The sequence below is a fragment of the Thermobia domestica genome, chromosome 14 (assembly GCF_964235325.1).
Source record: "Thermobia domestica chromosome 14, izTheDome1.hap1.1, whole genome shotgun sequence".
Lineage (NCBI taxonomy): Eukaryota > Metazoa > Arthropoda > Insecta > Zygentoma > Lepismatidae > Thermobia > Thermobia domestica.
Window position 1 is genome coordinate 170348965 of NC_137467.1, and position 12622 is coordinate 170361586.

Here is a 12622-nt window from a genome sequence, read left to right on the forward strand (position 1 = left end):
TTAGAAAGGTGAATGAGAAAGTGGAAGGAAACTGGAGAACTCTGAGAAAATCAACGAAAACTATGTTGTCCAACACAAAATTACTTTGTTTGTAATTGAACCAGACATCCCTGTCACCAGACATGAGCACTTTACCACTGACACGCTACGCTCATCGTTTCACAATACTGTCAGAGAAATTAACTCCTATTAAAATTTCTTAATTTTCAGCATTGCATTTATTTTCCCATTTGCATCCTTAGTCTCAGTGGCTGACTGCTTACCTCTGGTGCGTTGGATTCCAGGTTCGATCCATGGGCAAGTAAAATTTGTGGTGGGCAAAATCGTGTCCGTGGGGTACTCCCACTTCCTCACACATTCACATTTCATTAGTTCTTCTATTATCATTCACTTGCCTTAATCATCCGTTTCCCTTAGCATAAAGGATATAATCGTGGGACGTTCAACTGAATTATATAATTTTCCTTTATTTCTAACACACATATAAGGGACATTCCATGTCAAAACAAGTCATCAGACTTGACCATCTCAGATTTTTGTAAAAATTGGTATACACCTTTATTACAGTGGGAGATGAAAAAATTCCAAATATTACCTCCCCCCTGAAAGTGTCTCCATACAGGGTGTTCAAAAATGTCAAAAATTGCATTTTTTTTCAGTTATAGTGATTATTAAAAATTGTCATAAAATGCTTAATATGTACACTAGAAACGTAAAACAAACACCATTGGAAAGCTTAAAGATTGCTCTACAAGTTGTACTATATTGCAAGAACCTGTAAAATAAAAAATAGCACTTCAAAAATTCAAAATCAGATTTGAATTTTGAATTTGGCATAGAAATGTCCCTCTGAATTTGTTCAAAATTGTTCAGATTGTAGTCTCATATGTGTACTAAAACACCACAAAGTTGCGTTTTGGGCACTCAATGGGATCCGATCCAAATTCAACATATACCAAGCATTGCACGATATTGACCATATGCCCATTTGCCTGGAGTTATTTACCTGCAGCATCAAAGGAATTTATTTTCAATTTCATTTGTTTCTTGATGTATTCATTTGAATTTACACAGTTATCCACCTTTCGAGTTATTTAGAGAGGTATTACGTTTCCGAACAGTACTCAATACAAGTCATTATTCTTGTTAGTCAGTATGGATGTTTCTAAATTTATATTGGCTACATTGATACTCATTCCTTGATTTCAGTATTGCTGTTACAGACATGTGGAAGTGCATCATTGAAATAGGGAAAAGAATTTATTGACTAATTGTTTGTGCTGAAAGTGTGTTAAGTGATTGTGAGCAGTGTCTGTGTTTAATAACACATTTGATACAAATATTGTGAAAGGGAGGAAAATATATCCCCCCTTTCATAATATGTTCTGTAAGCATCTAAAGATGTTCTAGAGCAATCTTTAGGTTTTCCAATGGCGTTTGTTTCACGTCTCTAGTGCACATATTAACCATTTATGACAATTTTTAATAATCACCGTAACTGAAAAATGCCGGGTTTTTTTTTTGGCATTTTTGAACACCCTGTATGGGGACACTTTCAGGAGGAGAGAGGTAATATTTGGGATTTTCTCATCTCCCACCGTAACAAAGGTGTGCACCAATTTTTACAAAAATCTAAGATCGTTAGGTCAGATTTTGCCATTTCATTGGTTGATTTCACATGGAATGTCCCATACGCAATATATATATATATATATAATATGAAATTTAAACAAAACCACCACTCTTGTTTTTAAGAAAAATGTGAAAAGAAAAAAAACAGCATGGAGTGTAGCTACCCATTTGGGGATTTCTTTTTCATGAGGAAATTAATTTGCAATATTAAGAGGCTCTTAATGGAATACTTATTTATCAAAATTATCTGTGTCCTTTTTTTAAATAAGATTGTCCTGGAAAAAATATTATTCCTAAGAAGGAACTATTACTTCTTGGTTTTCTCACATAAATGAATTATACAATGATGCAAATGAAATTATATTAAATTACCCGTTTTACATCTCACGACTATACACCGAGGGTAAGGGAGGCGATGATGATGAAAATGAACAAAATGGTGCAATGAAGAAAGTGGGAGGAGAACGAAAGAACCACAAGGAAATCCACACATATGGTGTTTATTCACTATAAAGTCCACTTGCGACGAGCTGGGGTCGAACCAGAGACTACAAACACCAGAGGTGACCGCTCTACCACGAAGGCACACCGGCCCTTATACCATGATAGGACAATGTCACATAGCTTCGGCGCTGAAAGGGATGCTAGACTTCAATTTACAAGGAGGCTAGGTGGCAAGATGATATGGCATAATGTGCACAATCAGGGACGTACGCAGGGGGGGACCGGGGGGTCCGGACCCCCCCGAAATTTCGAATTTTTTAAAATTTAGCCTAATTTTAGGGGCAATTTTAGGAATTTTAATATAAAATACCTTCATATTTAGTTTGGACCCCCCCCGAAATAAATTCCTGGGTACGCTACTGTGCACAATGTCACTCTGACAACGCAGGTAAGGATTACCTGGTATATGATTGTGAATGAGCTTGTTCCTACTAATGTTAAATTAAAACATATTGGTGTACTACAAACGGATATATGTCAACGGTGTGCTCAACCTGATACGATTGAACACAGACTGTTGTTCTGTGCTCAATCACCTGATATCTGGAGAACGTTAACACGAATGTTAAGTGTCATCTGCCGTTTACATGCCACTGTGTTTGAATCTCAGTATATACTGTTTCCAGAATATCGTTTCTTTCCGATCACAAAACACAATACTGTCACCTGGCTAATTGGACAATCACTTTTCTATATCATGGACACGTATCCGTGTGGCAATATGTTTGATTATATTATTTTTCTGAAAAATGCTTGTAAAAGATTTTCTGTACAGTGTGAAAACAAATATTTTGCTCACTACTTACGAATCTTGTATAATGAATATATGAACTGAGATGTTATAAGTTCCTGTAATGTAAGCAAATGAAAATTAAAAAGAAAAGTGGCTCAGTGCTAGAGCGTTTACTTCTGGTGCATAAAGTCCTTGGTTCGATCCCCGGCCCAGTAAGTTTGTGCTTGATAGCACCGTGTCCGTGTGTTTTCTCGGAGTGTTTCCGTTTCCTCCCACTCTTTCATTTTATCAGTTCTTCCGTCATCATTCACTTAATAAAAAAATAGTACCTTCATCATCGTCTCCCTAACCCTAAAAGGGCATAATCATGGGACGTTATTTCATTTCATTTTTTCCAGTTTACAATCTGCTTAAACTATCCTTATGTTTGGAGGCAGGAAAACATTTGACCCCTCCCCTGCGGAATCTTATTAAAACCTTAAGTTTAAAATTTGATGCAGGTACATTAAAGGATATGTCTTTTAGATGACTGTACATGCATCTAGACGAACAGACAGACACAACTTTCTAGGGTGTACAGATCTTGAAATGTGTAAATCCATTGAAATTCCGCAATCGATCTTTGCAGATCAAAAGATCCAATAGAGTTCAGGTAAATTTTTTTTGTAGGTTTTATATCTGGAGAATTGCATATACTGTAGCCAAATCCAAAAATATCACTTAACTCTGTATGATGTGCTTATTTCGTTTAAAAAAAGAGAAAAAGAAACTCGATTTACGAGCCGTTCAAAAATTTCGTGGCCCCTGATTCAAAAATTAATTATTGACCAAAATCGCAATCTTTTGATGCATTTTTTGAACATTCCTAAAATTCTTATTTTCATAATTATTATCACGTTTTTTTTTTCTCTCACCATGATTTGTGTGATATTGAAAAACGCATGCTTTCAAAGCGAAAATATGAGTGGTGCTATAATAAAAAGCATTCTTTCACTTACCTTTGGTCGTTTGCAAGGTTGAACAAATAAAAAGAAGAGTGAAGTATATCCATTCTCTAAATGTATAAAATTTTTGATTCATCTTGCTTTTTTAATTCATAGCACAACTTTTGTATTAGTATCACAGTTTTCAAGTGTCACTATTTCAAAACCACTTTTTTTTTTTTTTTTTTTTTTTTTTTAAAGTTTCAGCAACACTTTTGATAATGTATTCTCACCCAAATCTGTATTTGAAAATTTTAAGAACTTCAAATAACAATTACGGTATGAGAAGCATTGCTACGATCGTACTTCATTCATACATCTCAGCGCTAGCATCTACTGCATCCTAACAGGACGACGTCCGCTCTTGTACTGAATTACTGATCGTTCTCACAGCGCTTTTTGTGCAGCGTCTCCTGGGCTAATGTTATCATCTCCAAGTAACAACTGAGGTAGCGTCAATTCTCAGAAATGTCAACTCGGGGGCACAATGTATTCCACAGGGAATAACAAATTTCAATGGACGGAAAACACGTGAGTTTCCTCCTGTTTCAGTAAAGTAAATTGTGAAGGTAATATGTTAGTCTCAACAAGGGAAAGTGTAACAATATACACCACGTGAATGCGTTTCGTTGGGTTTTCGGTAAACCAAGTTGCTTAAGCTAAGTTTTACCAATCCTAGTTTTAAACGAGGCATTAAACCTCAACTAAAATGAAGTAGGCCTATATTTTAAGATAAATGATTAGTTGAAAATATAAAAAACTAACAGAATATCCGTTCTTCGCACGGGGAGAATATGTTTCATTTTGGAAATGAAATGAAATATTTAAGCTTTACGTCTCACAGTTATGCCGGCTAGGCTAAAGAAGACGGTGATGATGAAAACGAATGAAATGATGGAATAAAGAAAGCGGGAGGAAACGGGAGAACCCTCAGAAAACCCACGGTTAGGGATGCGCACAAGACTAGTCGAGACAGGATTTTCCTTAAATAATTCGAGTCGGAACACGGCTCTTCCAACAGAGAAATATACAGTTTTCGAGTCGAGACATCACTTTTACAGCACATTTTCGAGACGAGACAGCCACAAATTTTGTCTCGTGCGCATCCCTACCCACGGTGTTTGTCCACGACTAAACTCACGTGACGCGAGCTGCGATCGAACCATGCACCAGAGGCGAACACTCTACCATTCAAAAACCGCGACCCCCACGTGTCATTTTGGACATAAAGTGCTAATAGAAGGTGAACTTGGATTCAAACGGCATTGGAAGTATCAATACGACCACCAAAACTATGGTTTCGACAAAATACCCGTTTTTTAATAATTTTTATATATCTTTGCCCTCTCCTCCAACCAAAGTTGCGATGCTGAATTTAGATTTAAAGGGCATTAGGAAGTGTGGCTGTTCATCTCAGCGAGCCCGAAAACTATGGATTCGACACTACCCTATCAGCATAAGATGTGCTAGGCATGTGACATTTAGGTGTCCCAGCTACTTTTTTAGGTACCCAACACTTGGCACATGATATTCATGTGCTAAGTATGTACTTCAGCTGCCTACAGTTTTAGGTACTTGTTACACCTAATTGATATTTGCAACTATGTGCCACAAATATAGCATTTATATACCTGGCTCAGTTTCGCACTCTAACAGTCATTTGTTTTTATGTCGTCATTTGGGACATATATCTGTCATGTTCTAGGTACATCCTTCAGGTACATACTGTTTTAGAACCCTAACAGCACAAGATGTGCTAGACATGCGCCATTTAGGTATTTTAAATTCATCTCCCACATTTGATATATTTGTTGCTTCTTTTTCTAAGCGATTATGTACTAGAAGCAACAAACGCATCAACTTTATTAGATGGTAACTGTCGCCGATCATTTGAAAGTGAATACGGAAGAACCATGAAATAAAGTAAATAGATACTCATTTTGTTATAAAATTACATGGCGAGCAAATTTTATCTGATCCAAACGGTTATCGTCGAATATACGCGGTTAAAGAAGCACTCTGATTAGCCAAATTCAGGACCTAAAGAATTTATCCCTCTACAAACGATGTTATTTTCATCGCCTCTGTGGCCATGTCGGAAAAGAACGGGGCTAGTAATCTAAAGGTTAGTAGTTCGCGCCTACCCTGGGGCACATTTGTTTTACTTGTTTAAAGTGTTTTTTACTCACCTTAATGTAAACACATTACGCATAGTATATAGGCGATTTAACATGTTTTGGGGGAGTAATTTTTGGTTCATTAACGCTTACGTCATGGTGAACATACCTAGAACAGACTAGGCACGTTCCCCAGTTACATGTCAGGCATGTGCCTAGGTGCTGACATAGACTGTGACTATGACTTGCCATTCGTGTGATTTCTCTCTCAGAGGAACATAAGGCACAGACTGGACACATTCCTATGTACCTGAGGGAATATGATAGGCATATACCTGCTATGTAATTGTGTTGTTAGAGTAATATCAGTAATTTTTGGTCACTTTTAAGTATATTCCCCTCCTCTCCCCCACTCGTAAGTTACACCGTCAAAGCGAAATGACAAAAACCATCCCAGACCTGAACTTCATCTATGTGGCAATGTGGCAATCGATGTTGAAAATTTCATCGACATCGTCTGGTGGCTCAAGAGTTATTTAAAAATGAGTCACTTCCATTTTTATGTATAGAGATATTTAAAATCTTCAAATTTGTCGATTACCACCTCATTTAGTTTTAATTCTACAGCTGTATTCCACAGACAGATTAGTGTTTTGCATCCTGAGTGTGATACTCAGTGGCGGCGTAAGGCAAACTGGGGCCAGGGGCCAGTCAAGTAGATCGGGGCCCCTTTTTGAACAATTGTGATTTATATACTTCTACGTTTGACATTCATTTACATAACCATTCTTTCTGTATACTCCTCCCCCTTTCCCGTTGGTGTGTGTGTTTAGATCATTTTAATCTGGGATATATTAAACAAATGGGGGTGACATTCAGAACCCCTGTCTAATTTTCAAATGCTTAGAACCGCCTTCAGGTTGGTATCTGAAAATAAAACTGGACCAGGCTATCATTGCATATTTTTTTTAAAAATTTTTTATTCATTTTCAAACAAAGGACACGATAGAAAAAGGATTAGAGATACAAGTGTAACGGAAACTACAACCCACGACAAAAATAGCATAATCTTAAGAACGAACAAAACGTAACAATCAATAATCCTACACCTATATTAGCCTCGTGTATAGCCTATATCACCTATATTAGCCGTATTATAATTAGGTGGAATAGTGGAAGTAATGCTCCTAACAATACATTTAGAGTCAAATTTACGTACGGAACGTAACAATCAGGGGTGCCACACTCGAGACTCGCGATGATGCCAAACACGGGTCTGTATTATGCTAGATTTTTGTAAATTATGCCAGATTTTCAAATTATCTTTCCTAACTAATTTTAAAGACCCACCCATACTTATCTTCATTATTTTAATGAAGTGTTTCAACTGTATTCATGAACAGAGCTAATATGACGCTGTCAGGAATGATAATGAAATAAATTGGTAAATGGCACATTATAGGGGAGGAAGGTCGAATTTATTTTTTATGAATGGATAACATTTTAACATATATATACACAACATGCCGCTTCCGACGCAGGCCTGAAGCATTTCTTTTAGTGTATTACTAGCTGTCCCCTGACGTCCATATCCCTCCTCTCTCAAGTTGTAAATTGAAAGGGACAGAAACATCCCAGATAAACAAACATTCAGGTTTCAGTTGACAGTAATAAAACTATGGGTAAGTAAATATGTTTTGTAGAGTCACGTTTTGCTATTTTTGAGAATTTCTCTGAATTCAATAATAAATTACAACCGCGGAAATACTGACTGGTCCCATTGTTCCAACCATCGCTTCAACTAAGAAGAATAATTCCCGACGGTCCTTGAACCATCTAAATTTTCGTTCTTTTTCTGTTCATCAGAGGGAAGAATGAAATTATGCTAGATTTGGCCAAGATGCTAAAGTCAAGATGCTAGATGCTAAATGCATGTGAATTATGCTAGATCTAGCACCAAGATGCTAGATATGGCTTCACTGGTAACAATGAGCTGATATTGCAAATAATAATATAACCGATGCGATTTCTAAATGTAAGCTGTATGTTTTCTAGAATATTTTTGTTCGGTTCTCGCCTTTGGTGTTTCTCCTGCACAATTTCTCATATGGTTGTTTATTCATAGTTTCTCCCTGTCTGAATTTACGCTAGATGGATTTTATTTGATTAGATTTTTCTTCTACAATTAGTCCCATTCACTTTAACATTCGATTTCTCTCCAGTGATCATATACAATACTCAAATACTTTTTTTTCCTTTAACGAACTATCCGTAAATAATGGATAGAAGAGATTTCTCCCCTGCGTGTCTTCTTTATTCATCTTTTACTAGGTTTCTCTCCAGTGATAATATACGGTCTATTTAGACCCACTGCTTTTGCCGAAGTATCAATGAATAGTTAAGCACTACTCTTGCTTGTCCTTTTTACTATTGTTTCCAGATTTTATACTTGTTTTATGATTACATTATTTTGTATTTAATAGTTCAGTCATGTTTATATTCTGTCACTTATGACTATTTCCATTACTACTTACTAACGTACTACGTGTTACAATATATTATAACCAAAGTTCCTGAATATATTGAATAATTGGGGATATATAATAGATTAAATATGTAAGCACAGAATTCTTCTACGGGTTATACCATCCTACTTTTCATTACCATCTATCACCAGTCAATTGATATATCTTGACGGCTTTGTATTACTCTTTTGTACTTTTGTATTTTATTGTCTTTACTTAAAACATGAAACTACTTTCGACAGTACTTCCACTACCATATTAGCCTGTGTTCCACCAACATTCAGAATGATACCTTCCTTGCTTTGGTAGCTGCGAAAGTCTCAACTATAGTATCAAAATCCAAAGTGGATGCTATTTCATTTTTGATAGAAAGAATCTCTAGATTCGTGAATCTTTCTTGACTCATTGTGGAACGCAAGTATGATTTTATCAATTTCATTTTGCTGAAAGACCTTTCACATGATACGACAGATACAGGCAGTGTTATCAAAATCTGAAGAAGGGTTGCCAATCTTTAGTAAATTTCAAGCCCCATTGAAGATACATATTTCAGGATGCCTTGTGGGGAAAAGTCAAGTTGTTCTTTAGCTTTCTGAGCACACCTTAGTGAACGGATTATATCCTTACAATCCTGAAATAATTTTAAGCCATCCAGGTCATTCGGGTAGAACAAAACGAAATCATAGCAACATGGTTTTAGCCTTTCTTTGCTCTCATCATCTAACTATTGCACAAAGTTGGCCATAGAACACAGGAATACAAATCTGTCTTCCAGTTCATGCATCTGAGTAAAATGATCCTACATTTGTTGTCTCATCTCATCTAGAATTTCATTGATAGAGCGCTTCACTTCGGAATGTGCAGTCAGGGGTTCATTCTTTGCTTCTCCAGGCATGCATCTCCTTCTTCTACTGTGTGTACCCACAGTTATGATCCATACCCTGCAACTTCCTTCAGCTGCGGATAAGATTTCCTTGCCCAGCTCAAGTCTCCAGGTGTCAACCAGGCTCTGTAACTAAATAAGAGTTTGATTGAAACTCATATCCTGAGATTGAAGGCATTTTTGGATCCGATCAATATATGAGAGATCTGCAGACCAGAAATATAGTAAAGCGATGAAGGTAAATGACTGGATGCTTGCAAGAAGACCAGCATCTCCTCTAATATCAAGCGTTTCAATCGAAGTGTCACACAAATCTTCCAACAGATTAATTACTTCATCCAATTGAGTAGAAAGTGCCTTTAAAGCTTCTGCTTTTGAACTCCATCTAGTGTCAGTTTCATGTTTCAGACCAATCTTTATATGATTTTACAGCACATTCCATCGGTGAGTAGATCTATTGAAGAATACCAACAAACGTTCCATTGCTCCAAACAAAGTGACCGCCAGAACGTTAACGTGCGCAGCATGTAAGCCACAAGGTTCAATGAATTATTGTTACGATGAACGAAAATGGCCAAAGGACTTATATTCCGTACCAAAGTTGGAACTCTTGTTTCCTTATTGAACATTTTCTTCACTCTAAATTTGTGGGCTGAAATGTAAATTCATACGCCAAAAAACAAAGAGAAGAAATGGGGAAAACAGCTATGCAAAAGGGTTTCGGTTGTTGAAAATTCGACTTTTAAAGACAAAAGAAAAAAAGAGAAGTGAATCAGCGACTATAGCGTCTGCACCAAAGAGCTTTTAGTTAGCAACATAATAATAAAGCATTATGTACGTTGATCCCTTCTTTCTACCCTTCTATTGAAATAATATAGGAATAAATAAATAAATAAATAAATAAATAAATAAATAAATAAATAAATAAACAGTGATATTTCAGGAAGCAGGCTAGCAGACGGGGCTCCCATTACTTGCATCGTAAGACCTTACAATGTAAACAACATGATATACTTTGACTTCTTTTTATTATATTTTAATCCACACTCAGCTTTTTCCTTTAAATTTCTCTGAGTTTATTGAACAGAATGAAACTTTTATTTTATTCGTATTTCAATACACAAACATTGTTTCCTTTAAGTTTGTCTGGGGCCTCCAAGAGAATGAAACTTTTATTTTATTATTTTTTCAACTACATTCAAATTTTCTTTAATTTTCTTGTGGGCCTCAAGAAATTGAAATGTTTATTTTGTTTTTCTACCTGCATTCAGCCTTTTCCTTTAAAATTCTTTTGGGGCCCCCAAGAGTATGAAACCTCTACTTTATTTTTCATCTATATTCAGAGTTTCTCCTTTAAATTTCTTTGGGAGCCTCCAGAATAATGAAACTTTTATTTTATTTATTTTTAATCTACATTCAGTTTTCTCTTTAAATTCCTTTCGGGTCCCCAAGAGAGTGAAGCCCGAAGCTTTCAGCTTATACGGAATTCCAGCATTGATTAGCTTTATTAGAGAGATATTTCTGTTGTTTCATCCGTTATTTGGTGTAATATTGATTGACAATTAACTGCGTTTACATTTAGGGAATGTATGGATTATAAACCTTGACGGCCCTTCTACGGCTCATGCTAAAAAGGATCCTTAGTAATTATTTTTTACCTACTGTCGGGGGCCCCCACAATGTGGGGCCCGGGGCGGGGGCACCGCTCGCCCCGCCCTTACGCAGCCACTGGTGATACTAACCCGCTAATCGCATTAGCACTGCTGGTAGACTAACAAATAAGGATGATATCAATAATTACTCCCATAGGAATGAATGAGAAACTGATTTTTTGATTTCCCATATCTTTGGCATCAACTGGATCGATCATTTCTATTCCTAAATTTTTACCCTCTTCTTCTTGGCCAAAACTGATGGTGATGCATCAGGTAATTGTGGAAATTATGTGTCTCCCGTACAGAGATGGAGTGGGTCAGTGGGTCGGTGGGTCAGTAGGTCAAGTGGGTCAAGTTTTCTGAGTGGGTCGGTGAGTCGTGGGTCAACAGCATGTGACCTACTGTGACCCACCACCCACCATGACCCACTGTGACCCACCACCCACCGTGACCCACTGCGACCCACCACCCACCATGACCCACTGTGACCCACCACCCACCGTGACCCACTGCGACCCACTGACTCAGTATGATCAACCAACCCTCTCTGCTCACTGCATTGTAGACAGTATCTTCTGAAGACTGGTAAATTTGTCTCCGTTTTACTTTCAAGACCTTCATTTCCCTTCCTTTTCCACTTGTTTCTGTCTACTTACCTGAGGTGAGTATATCTAACCAAGTGAAAAAAGGATACTTTCAGGCACTTTTGGATATTGATATTTTTAATAGTAATAATAGCAATAGGACTTACACTACAACTTGGCTTTCGAGACCTGTGAGTTTTTAGAGCTAACTAATGGAAAAAATACATTTTTGAATCACTGTAATGTATAAATTATTATATAAAAAATTGAATGTAACTATGTGTGCCTGATCATCACAGTCAAATTGCAAAGTCAAATGAAATTACTTTTGGTATATAGTTAGGCCTTAATCCAAATTGGGATGTTATATTGCTTTTAGTATAATGCATAATATCCTAAGGAGGTAGTGAGTATTCGAATTTTTGCGGGAAAAAATGAGTATCTCGCAAGCCGTTAAACTTACGGAGCTGAAATTCAGTGTATTAACTCTTTATTGAAAATAAACAGAATGTGTCCTTGCATTTTTTTAAATTCTCCTTTATGTGGGGGGAGGGCACTTTCTATATATGGAAAAATCATTATCAGACATAAGTCTAACAACCAGATTGTCGATGAGGAGCTGAACGGGGATTTCCCCTTATGAATTTACAGATGACTGATATTAGAAATAGACTAAGTGCTCAAACATTGTCTAACTTGTTGTTCACCAATGTTAATGGCCCACCGCTAGATATGCTCAAAGTAGACGAGCTAGTTATTTCTTGGCTGAAGGATGGGGTGCACCGACATTGCGCAAATTTTCCCACGCTTATCTGTTGACACAGATAAAGCCTTAATGAGCAGGCAACAAAATTGGAAATTGCGAAAAAAATCTTGTGCAACGTTGCCATCATTACCATAAGTATATCGACTAATAAAAACAGTCACCAAAATGCAAGTCGTTTTAACAAAAAAAAAAAAAAAAATACAAAGTAATGGATAACAATAGCATTTTCAGTCATCTATA

The 12622-nt window shown here is 36.7% G+C and overlaps 1 protein-coding gene across 1 annotated transcript in view; it reads right to left on the reverse strand.

Moving 5' to 3' along the window:
- LOC145670742 (vascular endothelial growth factor receptor 1-like) overlaps positions 1 to 4161 on the reverse strand; it is a 325002-nt gene extending 320841 nt beyond the window's left edge. The window contains exon 1 of the mRNA XM_081739513.1: positions 3868 to 4161. Coding sequence (XP_081595639.1) covers positions 3868 to 3949 — 82 coding nt within the window. The 5' untranslated portion in view covers positions 3950 to 4161. The remainder of the gene's footprint in view (positions 1 to 3867) is intronic.
- Positions 4162 to 12622: the final 8461 nt, after the last annotated feature.